Source organism: Pholis gunnellus (assembly GCF_910591455.1).
Source record: "Pholis gunnellus genome assembly, chromosome: 5".
Classification (NCBI taxonomy): Eukaryota; Metazoa; Chordata; class Actinopteri; order Perciformes; family Pholidae; genus Pholis; species Pholis gunnellus.
In genome coordinates, this window is record NC_136531.1 from 24,870,737 (window position 1) to 24,893,428 (window position 22,692).

At 45.5% G+C, this 22,692-nt stretch overlaps 1 protein-coding gene across 2 annotated transcripts in view; it reads right to left on the reverse strand.

Annotated features, from left to right (window-relative positions):
* Window positions 1–284: 284 nt before the first annotated feature.
* slit2 (slit homolog 2) overlaps window positions 285–22,692 on the reverse strand; it is an 84,056-nt gene continuing 61,648 nt past the window's right edge. For both annotated transcript variants that reach the window (XM_079159198.1, XM_079159197.1), the window contains 22 exons: window positions 21,078–21,228; window positions 20,897–20,971; window positions 20,615–20,758; window positions 20,204–20,347; window positions 19,898–20,064; window positions 19,662–19,794; window positions 18,413–18,481; window positions 18,104–18,175; window positions 16,720–16,791; window positions 16,551–16,622; window positions 14,855–15,018; window positions 13,495–13,619; window positions 13,298–13,395; window positions 11,548–11,687; window positions 8,425–8,518; window positions 7,744–7,881; window positions 6,761–7,001; window positions 4,968–5,098; window positions 4,719–4,873; window positions 3,931–4,285; window positions 3,289–3,503; window positions 285–1,815 (listed from right to left, as the gene is read on the reverse strand). In XM_079159198.1, coding sequence (XP_079015324.1) covers window positions 1,559–1,815; window positions 3,289–3,503; window positions 3,931–4,285; window positions 4,719–4,873; window positions 4,968–5,098; window positions 6,761–7,001; window positions 7,744–7,881; window positions 8,425–8,518; window positions 11,548–11,687; window positions 13,298–13,395; window positions 13,495–13,619; window positions 14,855–15,018; window positions 16,551–16,622; window positions 16,720–16,791; window positions 18,104–18,175; window positions 18,413–18,481; window positions 19,662–19,794; window positions 19,898–20,064; window positions 20,204–20,347; window positions 20,615–20,758; window positions 20,897–20,971; window positions 21,078–21,228 — 3,212 coding nt within the window. In that variant the 3' untranslated portion in view covers window positions 285–1,558. The remainder of the gene's footprint in view (window positions 1,816–3,288; window positions 3,504–3,930; window positions 4,286–4,718; window positions 4,874–4,967; window positions 5,099–6,760; window positions 7,002–7,743; window positions 7,882–8,424; window positions 8,519–11,547; window positions 11,688–13,297; window positions 13,396–13,494; window positions 13,620–14,854; window positions 15,019–16,550; window positions 16,623–16,719; window positions 16,792–18,103; window positions 18,176–18,412; window positions 18,482–19,661; window positions 19,795–19,897; window positions 20,065–20,203; window positions 20,348–20,614; window positions 20,759–20,896; window positions 20,972–21,077; window positions 21,229–22,692) is intronic.

Here is a 22,692-nt window from a genome sequence, read left to right on the forward strand (position 1 = left end):
AAGAAAAGGCGAAGGTGTGAGGTAAATATTGTGTTTAATAAACAAACATCAGTCAGGGAACTGACATTAGTCTGGGGATGGAGAAGAGGGGAATATAAAGCACAATGCACATGTGTAGAGGAGGGGGGGACGTATTTATCTGTTACACAAGGTGCCCCGTACAGTAGGAGCAGGAAGTTCTATATAACATACAGATCAGGATCCAAGTCTACGGTACAAAAACTTAGCAGCAACATGTTAACATCGGAGACCGGGGGGGGGGGGGGGGGGGGGCTAACAAAGTAGTTTCATTTAGAAAAAGTCACAGTATTCTTTAAGCATAAAGTTGTTAAAAAGGTAAAAACAGTTCCTAAGCATCCTCTAGGGTCAATGCTACTCACGAGATTGTGTGTGTGAAATACATAGGGAGGGGAAAAAATGATCTATACATTTATACTCTAATATAAAGACCTTCTGGCAATGGCACAGTACAAACTCTCAGGAAACGCGACAAAAAAATATACAATGTCTTCACGTCACATTTGCAGATTAAAATGTAACGAAGGTCTCTGGCAAGCACAATAGTTTCAGTGATCAAAAAAAAAGAAAATTCTCTTAAACCAAAATAAAGAACACCATTTTGTTAGTTCAGCTATCTTGACAGATTATGTCTTTTTTTAATACAAAAATAAGGACAAATATAAATTAATATATATTAAAAGAATCAGATTGATACATATGGGATCTACTGAATAAGTACAGGTATTTATGATACAATAAATACTTGTCATTCATGACTGGGGAGGGGGGGGGGGAGATAAACAGAGTGTACTGTATCCAACCTGGCAGGTATTATGTGTAACTCTTCTACATGTGAGAGCACTTGTGTGTGTGTGTTGTTCAGTAGCTGTAAGAAATACCAGGAGTTTGAGCACAGCTGTGTGTGGGATCGTGCACACAGTCTCCGAGGGTTCAGGGGGTCTACAGTGGTGGTTCCTCGTGTTGTAGGGGGGTTTATCGCTGCCCGCCGTCTCCCGTGCTCTCAATGCAGCTCCTCCTAGCGGTGAGTCCGTGGTACTACCAGTTAAGGGTACTCCTAAAAACACAACTCACAGACGGGAAGCAGGAAGTCTACGGGGAGGCGGTCGGCCTTCCCGGCGGAAGAGACGAGCGTGGCACGCCGTCGGAGTCGTCACGACCAACGAAAAATAAGTAAGGAAAAAGTCAACTCTTGTGTGTGTTTTTTTGTCTTTTTTTTGTCTTTTTCTCCACTTCATAATAAAAAATAAGTCTGTTTTGTACTTTACAATACAATTCAACATCCCCACCGAGGAAGCATCAATCATCAGTCCAGCACTGACAAAGAAACGAAACTCTTTTTTAGTTGTTTCTCTTTCTTTTCTTTTTTGCCTTTTTTTTTTTTTTTAAGGGTTTAAAAAAACAAACAAAAACAGGGATGGTTGGGGGGAGGGGGCCGTGGAAGGTGAAGGGTTTTTCTCAGGAAGGAATCGGGACCTTGGACATCAAGTAAGGCGGGTAAGAATATAAATCTGGAGGGGGGGAGAATCTCTCTTTTTTTTTACGAGGAACACTTTGTACAGCCACACTTGACCACTTTCTCCACTTCCTGGACAAAAGATGAGCCGTCGGTGCACTGGAAGGTGTATTTCCTGCGTTTGCTGCGGAGGGGGGTGCAGCAGGTGCCCTGTCCGTCTGCTCCCCCCGCGCAGCTGCCCCGGCACTCTAGGCGGGAGACCTTCTCCTGGGTTTGGCACGCCGCGTAGCCTTGCTGCCTCTGGTAGACATCTCGGATCCGTTCCCCTCGGCAGGCCACCTCTGCGGGCGCGAGGAGGGAAACGCAGAGTTAACGAGTTATCCGCACATAAACCGCTCTGAAGACGGCAAAAGTGATGCGACTGGTGAAAACAACGTCACCGGAACTCAAAGTGTCAGTGGAGAGGACAAGACGAGGACACAAATGTGAGACAGGGGGATGTATGACGAGACCATGCAAAACAAAACAAATAAAAAAATGCTTCAAAGAAGCAAAATATTGCGAAATGTTGAGAAAAAAATCTGTCAATGGAGTACAACACGTGTCAAACTATCAGACCACTCCAAAACACTGAAACATTGTCCAAATGACAAACAAAGCTAATGAATACAGAAATGTTTTTATTTTAAAAACAATAAATAATTTGTCTTCTATCCCTGTAAAACGTAATTAAGGAGGTAATTTATTCACATGCACTAGTGATATTGATATATAAGTTAGTTTGTGCTGAACAAACCACGTATCCTCATACAATGTCCTACGCAAAAGTTTATCCTCGTTTTCCGTGCGTTTTCCTACGAAAGTCAGCAACACGTGTCAATTTACGCTTGTTACATGTAAATGGTCCTTTCAAAATAAACTTCCCATCTTCATAGAAAACATTTTAGTTAGGTTTAGGCAACATAACTGTTTAGGGTTTAGGGAAAGTTCAACGTTGGGGTTAAAATAACTACGGGAGTAGTAACTTTCTTACTGAAGAAAGAAAGGTACGTGACAAAAACATCGACGACGACTTCTCGTATCACTCGGGGACCGAACAGCGGTCTCCTGGCGGGAAGATTGCTGGCTGTTGGACCCGTCCACCTCCCTTCTGACCCGCCTTGTGTGTGCTTTTGTGGTATTTAAACTTCTTTGTTTATGATTACGTGGATAACTTACAAAATCATTTCCCGGGATATCTACGAGTTCCGGCGCATTATATCTTCGTAGGCGTAGCTCCGGATGCTGGATGAGAACAGCCTGAAACAACTTAGATTCTACATCTTAGAACGAGTTTAATGAGAGCAAAATAATAATTCTTAAATAAGATAATACGACTATGTTGAATTTTTTTTTTTGTAAATTGAAAGATGACAAATAAAAAGCAAACTACTTTAGCTGCTTGTTGCATGAGGTGAAACCACGGTGACGCAGTGGTTGGACGTCTTTTGGGTTGGAGAGGTAAAAAAACAAAACAGTAAGATGTGATCAGGCAGTCTCACCTGAGTAACCCCCCGCGAGGGATTAGGAGGAAGCTCAGGAGATGCTGAGTTGAAAAAGCAACGGGTTAGAAGCATTAATGCAGAGACATTGAACACTGTTAGACACACACACACACACACACACACACACACACACACACAGCTAACAGACAGCCAAGCAGAAGCTTAGAAGACAAGATAAACATGCTTTAGATTCAAAAGCTTCTACGGCAATAAGTTATTATTTTTAGAAGGATGTTAGTAACAACGATGAATATGTTTTTTTTTCCTCACCTTTGTCGCAGGCCTCTCCCGTGTACCCGCCGTTACACTCGCAGTACGCCTTGCCCAGGCCCGACACTCTGCATTTGCCGTGTTTGCATCGAGACGGACTGCAGGGGTTGGCTGCGTCCTGGTCCTGCTCGTCACACAGGACGCCAGCGAAGCCGGGCTGGCAGCGGCAGGAGTAGGAGTAGGAGTTGATCGGGAGGCAGGTGCCGTGGATACACCTGAGGACGGGGGAGGGAGGGGGAGACGGGAAAGGTGAAGATGGGGTACAAATCTTCAACCCTCTAAACCCCCAAAACCCGCCAGCGGGATTGAAAAGCATGTTCTCTTTAAAAACATTGACAAAACTACACTATTTATCCTAGAAGCTTTGGACCGACGGTCTTAGGACACATCATGTGTAACGAATGCTTCCGTCAAAAAAAGCATTTTAAAGTTCTCTCTATTTCTAGCCATGGCTGTGCTGTTTCCATAGAGGTGCAGGACTTTTATACTGCTGTTAACATCAAAGCCACAGAGAGTAAAATGGGACCGGAGCAAAAAACGCCCCGAAACTGCTCGGGGTTCAGAGGGTTTAAACCCATACCAGGACTGTGATCGCCCCAACCACGGGCACACAGACACAAGAGGCACAACAAAACTACTCACTTGTTGCCGTCGCAGGGGTTGTTGACCTGCTGGTCGCACACCGTTCCCGTCCAGCCCGGGTTGCAGGTGCAGGTGAAGCCGCGATGCCCGGTCGGGTGGCAGTCGCCCTGGACGCAGGCGCCCCTTTGGCAGGGCTGGCAGCCCGCCTCCACCCCGTGGCCCAGCCACTGTCTGGAGTCGCCCAGTGCGGCCCCGGGGCCCGGAGCACCCGCCCCCAGTCCGGCCCCCAGGTCCTGCAGCTTCCCGTTGATGTACAGGTTACGGAGGCAGCCGTGGAAACTGGTGCCGTTGCGTCCGCCCGAGCTATGCTGCAGGGACGAGAGGCCCCCGGAGGCCGAGGCGCGTTCTGGCATACCTGGAGGAGGAAAGGATTACAGAGGGGTACATCAGGAGTGCACAAATACTTCTTCATATAACGGCTTTTATTAAAATACGCTAACATGATCTAGTTTGAATACCTCTGGATGGATGGGTGCTCCACTAATGAGAGCAGTAATCTAGACAGCCAGTGCTTAAAAGGGCTCATTCTAAAACCAATCAAGGTGCTTATCGTGATATTATGTTTTTTCACATTCTTCACATTTCCAATCAGGACCAACATGCACATCAAGGCTACTCGTGGTTTCATGTTTTACTTCCAGGGATTGTAAGTTAGTCCACCTGAGCCTCTCCAATAGACAGAATATGTTAAATAATAGTCCTGTTTCTTTATAACTGTCTTCACAAATAAACCAGATTTCCCTGCAGTTGTCAGGCATCCACGCAGACACACAGAGACGAGTCCTTACCTCCCAGGTACAGCGGAGAGTCTATGTTGAGTGTGGACTCTTTGCTGATGGAGTTGATGGATTTGGGCGGCCCGCCGTCGATGGACAGAGACAAAGTCTGGTCCGATGCGACCAACTCCACAGCGTGGAAGCTGCCATCATTCACTGTCTCCACGCTGAGAAAGAGAGAGAGAGAGAGAGAGAGAGAACGTTTGCATCATCCATCATGTGGATGTGTAGCCGGACGTTTCTGCTTGTATGTGCATGTACCTGTATATAGCAGAGGGAGGGTAGGATCCGGTTTCGTAGCTGACCCTGAGGCGTCCCCTGTACAGCTCCATGGCGATGTGATCGTTGTCCCCTTTGTACAGCAGCACGCCGCTGTCCTCGTCTGTGGCGATCTGAAAACACGCCGGGATGTTTGAGTTAATGACCAAAAGAAAATAAAGGTACCAGCACAACAATGTTAAACTATCCTGCTTTCAAATTCCGAATTCAGGGCCAGCGCCCACATGGCACATTGTATTATAGACCAGCACTCCATTCGCTCCTTTGCATTGCTTTTTGGGCTACTATCTATTTGACATTGTTTATCGGCGTGAGAACCAAACGGAGGGTTTGTATAGACGAGCACGTCACCGCTCCATCTGACAGCTGTAACGTTAGAGCGAGGAGGACGACACGGCGCACGGTGATAACGGTCGAGAGACTAGAAAAGCTCAATATACTGTAAGTACAAGTCCATTCAGCATCCAAAGCACTCACCAGCAACATTCAGCCTCTGTCTATTTGTTATGATAGTGTTGACATTTCATTCATTCATTTTCATGGGTTGAAAATGGCTCATCTGCTGTTTTAAATCAGTCACTGAGCACCTCCTGCCTCACACATCTCACCTCACAGCACGCAGCCCCTCGCACACTTTTGTTTTTGTTGCATTTGACACTATTATGCAGTGGGTGGAGTTTGGCTCAGACCACTTTCTTTGGCCACTTGGGGGCAGCAGAAACAAGCTGTTTCACAACATTGACATATCATATGTTGCAAGGTTCATCTATTGTCATTGTACAACAGGGTTGTGCAACAAAACGCAGTTTGTGGACCCATTTTGCAACATAAGAAAACAACAAACAAAAAAATATATAATATATGTTAAGGGTGGAGGATGAATGACTGAATGCGTAAAGAAGTCCAATATTGATTCTCTGTTTTTGGTCTCTACCAGCCCATCTTGTGCCTATTAGCACACATTGTTGGAAAACAGAAGCTCAGGCTGGGCCAGTCTATGAAGTCTAAACTACTGCTCCAACACTTAGTCTACTCTGTTTCTTTGCTGCTATTGGGAGTCTCGAAAATGTTAAAAGAAATCACTAGAAGCAGTCAAGAGTTCGATGCAGGAGAGTTTATTCTTTGAGTAGGAAGTAAACCCGAGCAGACAGCGGAGTCCAACAGTACCCTGCTTTGAACACAGCCTTGTATAGTTCCTCCGACTCGGGCCAATGCTGCACCTCTATTTTAAACTCCTCCATTGTTGCCCTGCAAATAATGGTGTAATATCTTTACGGTTCCACCCAAGTTTCATGTTTCTAATGGGATCTCGGAAAGTCCCAAACTTTCCTGCTCAGGCATGTTCTCCTGACACCAGTATTTCCAGGGGTCTCTAAAATACATTTTTTAATTCTTTCCAAGTTCTATATTGAATCAAATTATATTATATATGTTAAATGCACTTAAATCATACTACATTCACACATTCTGATACACTGATTTCACAGACGTGTGCTTAAAGCATTGATTGTATTTGATAGAGCTGACTTACTGTGACAAATCAAACTCCAACAACATTTGGGAAACTGATGGTTTGAGTTCCCTCTGTAAACCAGATGTTTGCTAAAACATAAGAGGCACAAACTGTGACTAGTTCTCTACCAACTCCTGGAGCTGTTTAGCTGCCAAACATCCACGGTGTTCACCAACCAGTAGTGCACAGTGGGGTTTTTAGAGCGTCGAGATCTCCAAACAACAAAACACCTGAACGATGAGACTCGGTATGAAGCGCTCACCTGCAGGCTGATGTTGGCCTCCGGCGAGAGGAGACTGGAGGGGAGCTGCAGGTAGGACTCTCGGTTGACGAAGTTGACGCTGACGAGCGTCTCGCAGCGCTCGCCCTCGTAGCCGTGGAGGCACTGGCAGCGCGGGTCTGCTCCCATGACAACGCACTGCGCCCCGTTCAGGCACTCGTGGTCGTCACACTGGCTGGTGCGAGGAAGGACCATTGGGGGAGAGAACTCGCAGAATAACCCGCTGCAACACACACACACACACACACAATGAATACTGTGCCTGAAATTGTGTTATTTAAGTTTTTAAGTATTACAGTGATATATTAAGTATGAGTTCCAAAGTACTACTAATGTACAAGGAATGTTCGTAAAGTGGTTTCTTTGATTTCTATGAAGCGAACATGTTCTATCATAATCATATCATCACATCTGCCCTTGTATGGCTTTCAATTTGTTTAATTTAATTGAAGTTTATTTCTAATATATATTCCTCTAATTAATTATTATTGACTTTCTCTTTCTATCTTGGTTTCTGCTGTCCGTGCTGCAACAATAAAGGTTTATCTCTTTTTACGCTGTCTTTATTCTTCTTTTTCAAAATCATATTATTGTCGTATTGGGGTGCTACAGGATGGTGCTTTCAAGGACAATTCAACGTCTGAGATTTGGGAGTTAAAAAAGAACGATATTAGATGGATAGATGGAGAGATACATCGATAGATATAAAGAAATAACCGATAGTGAACACAAGGGGGAGCCCTTTCTACACCACACACTGCAAATAAAGAAACATGTAGCATGGAATCTGGGAGAAAGACAAGTGTTTCTTTTTTACAAACAATGTAAGAATCTGTTAGAAATGTTCCTAAAAGAGCGGGAGATAAAGTCAGCAATGCGAAAAACTTGACATGCACTGCACAAAGACTATTACAGACGCTTTGATGTCGCCGGTACTTTGAGCTCCTGCTGCTTGTGCACCTCACCTGTATCCCTCTGGACAGACGCAGGTGTACCCGTTGACCGCGTCAATGCACTGGCCTCCGTTCTGACACTTGTTCTCCTCGCAGTCGTCGTAGTCCAGATCGCAGTGCTCACCCACGTAGCCTGGCGTGCACTCACACCTACAATGTACACACACACACACACACACACACACACACACACACACACACACACACACACACACACACACACAGAAATGCATGTCAATGCTGGACTTTAATCCTAAAATTGAGCAGCAGTCTTCTTGGTTAGCCTGATGAAGAGCGCTGGCTTCCAGACATCATATGTCTAAGTGTTGGTAACTTCATACCGCTTAGCAAAAGAATACACTCACAAACACACACACACGCACACACACACAGAGGCACAGACACTACACTGACGCCAGAACACATCGCGAGGGAGTAAAACTAAAGCGAGCTTCAGATAAAATCGGTACAGGAAACCTTTATGAGGGAGACCAAATCACACACCCAACACCTCCCCTCAACACACACACACACACACACACACACTTATCTCTGCAGGGGAAAAAACAGCAACTCATTTACTTCAGCGTGTGAAATGTCAGTACTTAAATCATGTGTGAGAAAAACAACAAAACACTGCTAAACACCAAATCCGCATACGTGTGTGTGTGCGTGTGTGTGTAGTTCACTCACTTGTATCCCTGAGGGGTCAAAATGCACTTTGAGTCGTGTTGACATGGGTTCAGCTCTGGAGCGCAGAAATCCAGTTTCTCTTCACAAAGCTCCCCTGGGAACACACACACACACACACACACACACACACACACACACACACACACACACACCTTTTCAATACTTTGCATACTATTAACAATAACAACAAATAATAAACAAAGTCAAATTAATATATAAAACACCTTGATATTTGTCTGTGCATCTTGGTATGATTAAGCATCTCTGTGTGTACATGCACTGCAGGCCCGGGACTGTGTGTGTGTGTGTGTGTGTGTGTGTGTGTGTGTTGCATGGGCGTGTACTCTAATGATGGATGACTCTCTGACCAACACAGCGGTCTGATAAATGATCTCATCTCTGGGAGTGTCATATTCCTGATAATATCCCCCGCGTGCGTCCCGACGTTCCTGAGACTCGGAGCGAATCGCTGATGAGGCATCGGGGAATAAACCGATACTCCTGACAGCACAAAGTCCACTCTGGGAATAATTACACCATCGCCGGGGGATCGATGGGAACGCGAGAGAAACGGTGGGAGATGCATGTTTAGTATCAGTGCTGCCTCGCATTCGTATTGGCTTATTTTTAAATGGGAGTCCTCATTCAAATGAAACAGTGGGTTTCTTCTTGTCCCAGTCTATTAGCTTTGGATTGTACCTGCAAATGGTTTTAATGAAGAGGACCATTAAGGGAACCTGGCAGTTAGAATTAAAACACTGCGACTGCTTGTTTGTTATTGGACAACGTTTCTGTAAAAAATGTGTGGCTGTATTTCAGTGTGAGACTAGCATATTATAAGAAGCCGTGTTAGCTTTAAGAACATTTTTGAAACTTTGCGTTAGATATTTAAGTTGCTAGCAGCAGATTAGACGTCAGCTCGTTGTGAGACATCAAGAGGACACCGTCCTGCTGCCAGATAGACTTGCTGGTCACTGACAGACAGCACCCACCGGTTTTAACAAGTAAAGCCAATGCGGAATCGCTTAAAACTTGCATTCTCTCTACTGGCCATCAGGGGGCGACTCCTCTGCTTGCAAAATTCTGGTTGTATAGAAGTCTATGAGAAAATGACTCTACTTCTCTCTTGATTTATTACCTCAGTAAACATTGTAAACATGAGTTTATGGTCTCAATCTCTAGTTTCAAGTCTTCTTCAATACAACATGATGTTCATTTAGTAAATGATGGTCCATTTAGAGTCAAACAGACCATAAAGCAGAGTATGCTTTAGGGCGGGGCTACTGTGACTGACGGGTCGCTACCACTACAAGAGCCGTATACGACGTCTCTACGTCACTCCTCCTCAGTCCAAATATGGTCACTTCCATTTAGTGGTTGTAAAAATCCAAGATGGCGACGGCCAAATCGTTGAACTCGAGGCTTCAAAACTGAGGTCCACAAACCAATGGCCGACGTCACGACAACTACGTCCACTTCTTATATACAGCCTATGGTCAAATGCGCAAGTTACTGCCGTGTGAGTAAAGTTTGATAAAAAAAAAGAAAAACGGCTTACATCGGATATCCCCAAGTGAATATTTTTTATCCGCTTATTTATGTGTTCTAGTGGAATTAATGGTTGCCAGATCAACACATCAACACGTCTTTTTAAGGGAATTTTTGACAATAGCTAATTCATAGAATAACACCAGTCTTCTCCTTTAATGTCAACATGATAACCTGGAATGTTATGACACAATATTTACTTTGGCTTTAGTAATAACATGTATGCACCAAGCAGCAAACAGAACAACCCCAGATGTCTGAGAGGATGAATTACAAACTGAACATCAAGGACATGCACTGCTAACATGGAGCATGACCGCATAACAGTGAGTTCAATCTGTGAGCAACGTTTCTGGGGAGCGTGGATAAAGCGCAGGAAATTAGGGAAGGAAGGAAAGGAAGGAAAGGATGGAAGGAGAGAGGGACAGGAAGGACGGAGAGAAGAACAGACTAACCTCTCTCCACCTCATTGGTAGCAGCTGAAACCACACACACAGAAAAAAACACACACACAGACGACAGATGATAGAAAGCAGAGTGAGACGGGGAAACAGACCCAGGACAGCGAGACAGAAAGACAGAGAGAGAGAACACCGCCACAAAGGTTAGCCGTCAGAGATGATTAGCACAGTGCAAAAGCAGACAAACAAGTAGCAACAGAGACTTGTCTGCAGTCTGTTACGGTGAAACGTTTCAGAAGTAAATGTGCCATTTATTTGACTGTACTGTGACTCACAGTTGGAGCACTTCTACAGCTTGAATCGGCATCGAACTCAAATATCTGCTTTGAGAAAAGTTACAAGCTCGTGTGCACACGAAAACTTTTTGGCTAAAGACGTCCAAATCACTGAGCTGAAACTTCTTTTTTACGTTTGAGGCAACACAACCTGCAGCTCAGACCAATTCAGTTTTGATTTCTGATTCTGGTTTCTTCTCCATGGCAACAGCGGACAAGGATCATGGGTATTGTGGTTTTTGAGCCATGTGCCTGACCAGAACGACGGGCAAACATGATATCTCAGAAACAAAGGTGAGATCGTTCAAACTGGTGACCACAGCTAGGCCTGTCACGATAACTACTTTTGTTGGACGATATTTTGTCCCAGAAATAATTGCGATAAACTATATTATTTTCACTTTAAGACCATGTTATGCCACCGATATGATATATGATAATACAACAACATAATAATGCAACTACATCCTTTTAATTCTTAACAATATTCAGACATTGCAATTGGAATATGGAAGAAAAAACACAACCGAAACAATAAATAAAATGCGCTCTCTAGCGCTGTTAACAAACAAGTGCAATGTCCACGCAGTGTCCAAGTCTTGTAATGGTCGGGACAACATCGCTGTGCATTCTGGCAAACGAACACACGGGTAACATGGAAGTAAAAAACAAGGTCATGTCCATAATCACGTGGTACGATAAGTTTATGGCGTAATTATCGTGCAGGCCTCAGACGCACATAAACCCACAGGACAGTTACTTCATCCCGGAGAGTTCCGTGTTTGCTAATCTTGACCAATACGAACGGTGAGCCGTGAGCAGAGAACGGGGAGCGGTACCTGTGTATTCTGGGGAGCACATGCACGTGTAGTTGTTGATTCCGTCGACGCAGGTGGAGTTGTTCTCGCAGTCGTTGTCCTCACAGTCATTGAAGTTGATCTCGCATGAGTCGCCCTCGAAGCCCTCCGGACACACACACCTGAGATCACACACACACACACACGCACACGTGAGCGAGGTATCAAAGGAGGAACACATGTCGTGCACAAAGAACGCCGTCAACGGAAATCTTCGGAACCTTTGGATGACACTCACACACACACACACACACACACGCACACACACACACACACACACACACACACACACACTCACACACACACACACACACACACAGACACACACTCATAACAGCAGTGTCAGCTCCATCTACATATCCCCAGTAGAGAGTCATTATTCTGTTAACCTAAGTGTGCTTCAACTCTGTAACTATTACTCAGGTTTATTACTGCGTACACACACACACACACACACACACACACACACACACAAAGTGGTATATTATGTGTCTAATAAAGAGCTCTTATGCGGCACACACTCGGGTGGATTAATATCTCATTATGTAGTCAACGACAGCTCTTCGTGATAAATATTCCACCATCTGCAACGCCGGAAAGCGTGCAGAGATGGAAGCGCACACATGGAGAGGAAGACAAGGAAAGAGACAGAGGGCGGCGTGACGGTGGGTCGGTCTGATCGTGTGTGTGTGTGTGTGGCTGGTGCAGAGCGGCGTCAGCTCCCCCGTCACTGTATCACCTGCACAGCTTAACCTCCTCGTTAAAGTGAACATGTCTGAATAGACGTCTTCTCAAACTGATGCTGGCTTTACGTCAGAAACCTCCAGGTACAGCAGCAAGAGCTTGGATGAACACCAATATCCGGGTTGCCACTCTTTTCTCCAGATCACTTTCCAGGACGTTCTCAGCGATGATCTAGCTGGTGTTATAGACTTGACATGATTTAAAAGACGTGCAGTCTCTGGCTATAGCTTATCTATGACATCATCTTTTACGTGCTCAGAAATGATGACAAATTGTTCATAGAACAATAAAAATAAAAGCAGCTAAACTTTATCCTGATCCTGAACGTAGCTTGTTGAAATTATTGGAGAATGTTGAGATAATATTCCAGGACATTTCACTTTTGTCCAGTTGGAAAGTGATGCAGATCAAAAGCTGTGTCCGTCCTTTTGGTCACTGATGATAACAGTTTACTCACCAACTTCATCGGAAAGATCTGAGGATGCAGCGAACACATGAACGATCATTTCCTGTTCCTTATCGGCTAATCAGTTGATGAGAAGGATGTGGGAATGAAGGTGAGCTATTTCCTGGCTCTACCGTACCACAAAGTACATGTGAACATAAAGTTTCACAATGCAATGGACAAAACAGACAGATGGGGAGCTTTCACGTTTCAATTGTATTATTTTACGTGTAGAATGTGACAACACGACGGAAACTTTGCATCACACTTCCATTAAGTTGCGGGACTCACAAGTGACAGGTTTAAAAAAAGAAAGATCAAACACTGGTGCAACAGAGCGTCAAGTCAAAACGGGTGAATCCGACAATTCTTCCTTTATCGTCAAGGTTACTTTTTCAGACTTCATGAACCCCCAGAAGACATGACATTGTTTTATTAAAGTTGAGTAGCACACCTCGAGACAAGTGGTCTGATATGGAAAGCCTCTGTAATATAGGGATAATAGACCATAATAACCAGTTTTAAAAAAAAATGTAATCTCACCAAAAGTTGCTTCCTTCTCCTTCCTTCAGGTGGCAAGTACCGCCATTCTGGCACGGGTTAGCGATACAGGCATGAATGGGCTCCTCGCAGTTCTGTCCCTGCAAAACACAAACACGCACCCCCATTGAGCGCTTTCCAAAAGAAAGTATATCTGCAAGTGAACCGCGACCCTTCTGTCTTTCCGCAGGTGCGTGTACCTTGAACCCGTAGGGGCAGGTGCAGCGGTAGTAGTGCACCGGGTCGTTGGAGCAGGTGCCGTCGTTCTTGCAGGGGTTGGACAGGCAGGGCTCGCACTTCGCCTGGATACTCACGTCTACCGGACCTGTGCAACGCAACACACACACACACACACACACACACACACACACACACACACACACACACACACACACACACACACACACACACACACACACACACACACACACACACACACACACCAGAGAGAGGAGTAGCTTTATATAATGTTCTGCATTTGGGGGAGTAAGACAAGTCAGAATACAGAGGGAGACATACACACTGACAGCTGTACATCATCAGGGACCTGCATGAAACCATGCATCAACGCAAGTCAACTGTTTGTACGGCAAAAAAAAAAGGGGAATTTTTTGGGGGCATTTTAAAATAGCGATTATGAAATATGCCTGTTTATGAGAAAAATATACTGATTTGTAAGGAAAAAAGTAGTACCTGCACTGTTAGTATAAGGTAGGCACCTAATGATAATAATAGTCATTTATAACGTAATAAACAAGAGTAAATGACAATTAGATTTTCTTTGCAGGGCCATGACATGCACAAGGGGACACACGCGTATTTCCACATTCCATGACAGGACATCAAGCTGTAACAACGGGGACGCACATCAACGGTCAGGACACGAGGGCTGAACGGGAAGCAGAGCGGTTCGGTTCGGCCGGGGCTCAAGAGGACGTGGAGAACTGTCTCGGGAGGCACTGGGGGGGGGGGAGACTGAGGAGGAGAGACTGAGGAGGAGGTACTGGGACGCGATCGGCTACTTTACCTGGCACCAGGAAACCACAAGGCCCCGGGACTTCTACAGCGCAGTCAGTTAGATTAGGTCAAAGATTAGGCTTCAGTCATATGTTCAGAGTTAATGTGATGTCATGAGGTTCAAAGGTTCAACAGTCAGCGGGCACTTTGCAGTATGATGAGCTACGACCACAGTTATGCTCACAAGCAAATTTGGGGATCTTGGGAGTTTTTTATATAAATTTAAATACAAACGTTTGGATGTCGACCAGTGAAAACCCTCACTGACATCGGCTCATAAAACGCTGTAAAAACTATAAATACACCGTCATGAATGTGAAAAAAAAATGCAAATATGGGGGTTCTACGATTTGTAAAAGGCAACTTGTGGTCTCCTCTGGGAGTCCTCATCATGTGTATTTGATGCATATTATTATTATGTCTGCAAAGTATATATGTGTGTGTGTGCATGCTTTCCTTTTGGACTCCGACTAAAGTGCATTTGTACACTCAACATAAAAGTGTGAATTAATCTGCTGGCGTGTTCGGCAGCGTGTGTTTTACCTGTGCAGGTGAACTTTTTGGAGGGCGTGGTGAGCAGCAGTTTGTCGGTCATGTCGCCGGGCCCGGCACAGCGGGCGATGCCGGGCTCCTTGTAGCCGCTCTTCACCCAGTCTGACAGCCACTGCATGTGGCAGTCACAGTGCAGGGGGTTGGCCCCCAGCGCCCTGCCAGCCGGGGGGGGGGGGGGGGGGGGGGAACAAAGTTCAATTGTGATAGCAGGAGGAAAACCTTTTTCTTTATAGGTCTAACGGGCTGGAATAGAGAGTCAAAACAAAAGAAGTCTGAATACCTACGGACTCAGTTGTACGTCCCTGTTAAATTAAATATATCATCTATATATCTCTACTATAAATAACAGACTGAAGTGGAGATCGTTGGGAGCGTGTAGCTCATGCTGGTAGCAGTGCTGGCGGGGGTATTTCCCTTGAAGTTTTATTTCCTGCTCCTGCTCCTTTTTTTTGTTTTTTTTAAGTAACTAAAGCTTTGTGTATACTCGCGCTTGGCACCGTAGCACCACTAGCCTCTGCAGACGGTGCACAACTTCCGAGCATGAAAGGAGGCGTTTACACTCGATGCGCTGCATTACTCTCCAAAAGAGACTGTAGTTGTAACCGGCAGAAAACAATAAACCGACCTCCGCTCTGCCGAGGAGGGACTGTAATGATCTGTAAACTCATATCTCATATTCATAAACTACTTTGTAGCCTTTATAGAAGCCCTGTAAAGAAACAAGTCAAGAATGAAATGCATTATTAAGAAACAAATGTTGAATATCCTGTAAGCTATTTGATTTGGCTGCAAAATATGTACTCGGATCTATTCACATGCATAATCCCTCGACATGTAAATAGTGTTTTTATCAGTGAACTATTTGTGACAGTCACGTGATTGCGCTTACAAAAGTTACTAAAATGCAGAGGTGCACGACCAAGCGCCATGACCACTTGCATAATCACACGCCGGCCGTGATTTACGTCATTTTGGGGAGCGCGCCCGCCTCGCACCACGTGCGTTTATTGGGGGAGGGGCTACTGCTCCATGATCTGACCAAACTGTTAAAGTGGTCAAAGAGGAAAGAATTTCCCATTCCCAGGCTTGCATTTCTGTTGTGGTAGAGATGGAACACAAAGCAGCAGCCTGTCACAAGCGCTATCCGTGGTGCTGATCCTCGTGAGCGCCCATCAGGCAACTGAAAAAGCTGTCATCTCTACAGAGTGCTTCATAAACATCGGTAAAGTGAGGAGAGAGCAAAGTAATAGTTCTCCAGTGTCTGAAGTCCACTTTTCTGTTTTCTTAGTTAGTGCATTGAACTGTTCCCGGCTGTTTTGCAGTAAATCAATTCAGCAGATTGCCCCAAAAAATCTATTATTTAGCAAAGAAATATCCATATTCAATAAATCCAGTTTTTCCCTTGTTGCTCGGAGGAGGAAAGGAATCCCAGCACACAAACACGAGCCTTTACTTTCAATAGCAAATATCATAGAATACTATAGACGAAGAGGAGAGCAGGAGAAAGGAGATAGCTGTATGTGGGTTGGTTGGCCCGTTCACAGAGAAGCCTCGCTGAAGAGATGCTTTCCTCTCGGATGACGACAAAAAGGCTCCTTTTGTCGTGGTAATGTATTCCCCCTTAATTTGCAGTTCTATAAGGTAAAAAGTCCTCAGTCCTAGAGAAAGACGTGTGTGCGTTACTCACAGGTGGGAGAGCGACGACAGGTCTTTGAAGGCTCCCTCTGGTATCAGTGATATGTCGTTGCCGTGGAGAGACCTAAGAAGGGGGCAAGATACAGAGGAAGAGAGAGAAAGAGGGTCACAGAGATGCAGAAAAGATTCTGGATGGTAAAAAAGTGTGGATGGATCCTCACAGCAGACGGAGAGACTTGAGTCCATCGAACGCCCTCACTGGGATGCACCGCAGGCGGTTGTAGCTCAGGATTCTTCACACACAGAATAAACATGTTGGCACGGAGACAAATGCAGACAGTGTAGTTTCAATGAAGCTTCAAATGCAACAGAGCACAATCTTGTTTATAAGTACTGAGCAAAGCAATAGAGCAAACACACACACACACACACACACACACACACACACACACACACACGCAATTTAACACACGTCTAACGAGCACAATTGCAAACATCTTTCACCCAAAGTAGAGATTTTCTTTTCCCCCCTGTTGATTTTATGTGCATTTTTGTCCTTTTCTAAGGAAATTGTAGCGACTGTAACACATCGATACACTACATTTAAGAAACTTCTGTAAGTCTGGAAACAAAACTCATTTTTGAATAGAAGAAGCAACCTCAGGGTCTGAAAAGTGAAGCCAATGTGGAGGTGCCTTCAGCTTGCATTCTCTCTAGTGGCCACCAGGGGGCGACTCCTCTGGTTGTATAGAAGTCTATGAGAAAATGACTCTACTTCTCTCTTGATTTATTACCTCAGTAAACATTGTAAACATGAGTTAATGGTCTCAATCTCTAGTTTCAAGCCTTCTTCAATACAGCATGATGTTCATTTATGGTCCATTTAGAGTCAAATAGACCATAAAGCAGGGGATGCTTTAGGGCGGGGCTACCCTTTCACAGTGTTTTTTCAGCTCATGAAAGTTATTTGTAACATTCTGTTTGCCTAAAATTGTCTTATTCAAAGTTGGATGTACTTAGCTCCAGCCTCTCGTGTTACTTTGGGTTGCAAAAAGCCAAACTCAAGGCTTCAAAAAGGCAGTCCACAAACCAACAACGTCCACTTCTTCTACACAGTTTTTGAGAAGATGTATTGTTTTCCTCACTGACCTAAGCTGCTCTCCTTTACTGGTCCATTTTCTTAAGTTCTGCTTTATTCATTATTTATATATCATTGTTTTGTGTGTACTTTTGACAGTGGTGACGATATTTTGAACTGCTTATGACTGCACACTGAGTTGCTTTAAAGTTAAAAAAATGCTATTATTGTTGCTAACAGTGCAGAGTCACCTACTGTATGGTGTCCCACATGGGACAGCATTCATGCGTGACTATATGACAACTCGACGAAATATACGTAAAAAAAAAAGAAACTCCTTGTTTGATTTCTGCTTTCCTTTTGTCAAGGGCGTCTTCTCCCTGAATATTTGTGAACTACACGCACACAAACATACACACACACACACACACACACACACACACACACACACACACACACACACACACACACACACACACACACACACACACACACACACACAGGGACTGATGTAAAGCCAGACTCACAGAGTAAGCAGCTCGGACATGTTACTGAGGCTGTGGTTGGACAACGTGCTGATCTGGTTGTTACTCAAATCACTGAAAAGGAAACAATAGCAGAAACATGAAACACGCACAGGCAGCAATGTAAACTCAGGCGTAAACAAATGTGCACACACACACACACACACACACAAACCATGTGTCGCGCCCACATGTGGGCCAAATTCATTCACTTGAAAGTGATACAACACAACGTAAGATAACAGTCGGTTAGTTCTGGTCTTTAGTGTGTGTTTGACTTCCTCAGAATGAGGTGGTGGTGCTGGGGCTTACATGAGCGTTAAGTGATTGTAATCGGAGAGCTCCGCGGGAACCTGAGTGAAGTGGTTACCGTCCAGATACCTGAGAGAACAAACAGAGACAAACAGAGAGACAGAGGAGGTTTGCAAACGGAATATGAAAGATACCAAGGAGGATTGGGAAAGAGAAAGAGAGGAAATGAAGTTATTTAGCCATGTGGGCGATTCCTCATCTCCAGCCGTGTGAGCGATCATTACTACTGCAGCGATAATAAACTCTGGAGTGTAATATCCCCACAGGCATCGTAATACAGCGTGACCTCCCCCTCTCTCTTTCCCACCCGCATGCACTACTGAGATCGTATGTCCTTCGCTCTGTGATTATGTGCTATTAATCCGGCGCGATAATTAAGTCTTAAGAAGATTAAGGAGAAAGCAAAGAAGTGTGTGAGCCTTCAGTATGTGTACCTGCGTCTCTTTTATGTTAATGAGTACAGCTTTGATTAAGGAAAAAAAAAAAGGACAGTGTAACAAAAGTTTGAGCTTTTCTGAGGCTGACGACTTTGACGGAAATAAATCACAAGCTGGAACACACACTTGGTCTCTGCGACCCACACCGTGGTCCGACCTCCATCGCGGCTTTCGCCGTCCCCGGAGCCGGCTGTCCTGTCAACGCACAGCTCCTCGGGTGCTGGTGGAAACATTCAGCCCTGCCTGTTGTAGCTTAACTAGTTTATTGACCGCCATAGATCGAGTTCTTCACAACAGAAAGACAGTGGGAGATTTGTGTGATTACACTACAAATTCTCTAGAGCCGAAAAACAAACATGGGGTTACTACTAGATGCTGATTGTTACATTTGTTCAATTAGACGCACATCTGTTGCATGAGTGACAAGTTGTGTAATTTCAAATCCTCTAGAAATCCTTCAAAAGATGTGGGTTACTTTATAATCCACCTTGTGCTGTATAATCTACATGAATGCAAATCATCGCTGTTGGAAATAAACAAAAACATGCATCGCTAAGATTTGGTGATTTAAAATGAAAATGTTCCAGAGTGACGAACCAACTAACTTTCTCTGACATTGTTTTATCGTCACAAAGCTCTAAACAGACTTGTTTTAAATTCAAGCTGATGTTTTGGAGGTCCACGGTTTTCACAGGACCGTGACGTGTCTTTGATGAAGAGGCTCAGTGAGGCTCAGTGGTGTATAACATGGGAGCGCTGCGACGGCTAAAGCGGTTGGATTGCGCTAGATCAGGTGCTGGTCTCTCACTCACAGTTCGGTGGTCTCTTTGGGGAGGCCTTTGGGCAGCGTGCTGAGGCCCTTGTTGCTGCAGCGCACCACGGTGTCCAGACAGGAACACTCGGCCGGACACCTCAGCACCGGGGAGCAGCTGTTGTCATCGTTACCTGACGAGCGATGGGTGGATGGGAGGATAGAAACGTGGTGATGAAAAATAAAGACACAATTTCGTCAGGGCTGCGCGAAAAGTGTAAATCTGCTCCGCCTCACCATCTTCACAGGCAAAGTCCTGGACAGCTACGTCCTGGATGGGGATCTCCTTCAAGAAATACGGACTCTGGCAGCGAGGGTTGCCGGTGACGATGCGTTTCCTCCTCAGCCAATCGCCGAGCCAAGCCAGGTGACAGTTACAGTTGAAGGGATTGGCCAGAAGGTTTCTGGACAAAGAAGAGGGGAGATGGACTTTTTGGGGGGGTATTTTCTTTGTGTGTGTGTGTGTTTTTTTGTTTTTGTACACTTGCATTAGTAATGTTAGTGTCCAGGAGTGTGTGTGTGTGTGTGTGTGTGTGTACTCACAGCGTGGACAGGGAGTGCAGTGTGTCGAAGGCTCCGGGGTTCATGGAGGTGATCTGGTTGTCGTAGAGCGACAGGAGACGCACTGAACTCAACCCCACGAAGCTGCTGTTGCTCACACAGCTGATACGGTTGCTCCTCAGCATACTGCTCACACACACACACACACACACACACACACACACACACACACACACACACAGGCAGGACGGGCACAAAAGATGAAATATACTGTGTAATTTACAAAATAAAAAAAGATCATTATATAAACCTGTGAACTTTGTACGCTCACATGTTTTAAATGCTTCTGTGGACACTGTCACGGTACGTGAGAGCATATTTCAATATGGCACACATATTAGACATGATCATGCATCTTAATATGCATTCGAGTAACTGCGTGTGTGTACCCACAGTGTGCGCAGGCCGCTGAGTCCCTTCAGCATAAGGTGGTGAACGTTCTCCAGCTTATTGGAGGTGAGAATCAACTCATTGACCCCCGAGGCTCCCTCAAACGACCCCTCCTCTATGTCGGCGATGCGGTTGTTGCTCAGGTTACTGCGGGAGCGAGAAAAAAAAGGGATGAAGTCTCAAGGATGAAATCTCGTGCAATCATAGAGCTTTGCTCTTGTGAGTTTCTGCCAACAACACGTGACTTTCTTTTTGCTCCCGTTGCGTTTACAACATCTGACTCACATCTTCCTTAGCTGAGGCAACTTTTTGAAGATCCCCGTCGCCTCCAGCACGGTGAATTCGTTGTTGTTCAGGCGCCTAGGAACGGACGGGAGAAGAAAGGCAGTCAGAGGCAAAGACAGAGAACAACACAGCGGAGATAAAGGACGCACACTTTGCAGTAGAAAAACACAGAGCGACTCACAGCTCGGCGGTGTACTGGGGGACGTGGTCTGGTATCTTGGTGAGTTTCTGGTTGGAGCAGTCGACCGTGGTGCCCTCACAGCGGCACTTCTCCGGGCAGGCCAAGTCGGCGAAGCAGTCCCCTCCTAGCTTGCTGCGGTAATCCTCAGTACCTGGTCGCGATCACAAGCACAACGTCACCGCCAGAGTCGGAAAACACCCCCAGAGTTTGCTGGTAGCGGTTCCATCGGAAACAGGGCGGGCGGCCGGGGAGAAGGTCGTGATACGATGGAGGAGTTTCGACATGCGCTGCTTTTGTTTGGAGTGGTGATTTTTCAAATTGGACCAAACGTCGCTGATTATGATGCAACAATGCCCGTGTGCATTACTTACAGATGCAACATTACAAAATGCTGCATCTGTATCACGGAGCCTAAAAGGAGCCAAGCTCACGAGACACTGGACACCAGACAGTCTAGACATGGTACACACACACACACATGGGAGTTTCAGTCCTGTCAGACTCCAAACCAGCTGTTAGTGTTCGAAACCACGGCATCACGAGTTAGATCCTAGCAGGAAAATGCTCTCACACACACACACACACACACACACACACACACACACACACACACACACACACACACACACACACACACACACACACACACACACACACACACACACACACACACACACACACACACACACACAGGGGGGACAGGAGATTGCTGTCTCTTGCGTCTTGGCCATGCTGTAGGGTTTCGCAGGGCCGTTCCATGGTGCTTGACAGAACCATGTTCCACTATAGGAACCTGTCAGCCACATGGTTAGATCAAGCACAAAGGAACAACCTGCTGACTGACTGCTCCTCCGCTGGAACACAGGGGTGGAGGGGAGGAGGAGGCAGAGAGGAGACGAGCAGGAAAGGAGGGGGAGGGTGAGGTAGAGGACAAGGAAAGTAGGAGGAGAGGAGAGGATGAGAAGGAGACGGGAAAGATGAGAGAGGAGTGAAAAAGGACAAGGACAAGGGAGAGGATGAAGATGAGGTAAGAGAAGAGGATGAGAGAGAGAAGAAATAAGAACAGATTGAGTGAGAAAGAAGAGGAGAGAACAGGGTGAGATGGAGGGAGAGAAAGAAGGGTCAGGATGAGATGAGGAGATAGAGAGGAGATGATAGAGAAGGGAGAAGGGAGAGGACGAGGACGAAGATGAGGATGAAGATAAAGACGAGGATGAGGTGAGAGGAGAGGAGAGGGATTGTTGAAGACGGGAAGGATAGGAAAGAGAGGAGAGTGGGGGGAAAGTCAATGATGGGAGGAGAGGTGAGGTGAAGATGAAGATAAGAAGAGGAAGAATCCAAAGATGGAAGGATGAGGGCTGAGAAGCAAGAGAAAGACAGAGCCGTCTAGAATGAAGAGAGAAGAGGAGCAGCAATAAAGGAGGAGAAGAAAGCATCGGGGAAATAGACTGGAACATCTAAAGACGTCTAAACTCAGACACAACACAGGAGAGCAGGAGCAGAGCGGCAGCTACAGAGGAGTGGGAGGAGAGTTACAGCAGCACTGAAAGCAAGAGAAGCCCACACACACACGTATACCAACAAACATGGGCACACACACACACACAGACAACAC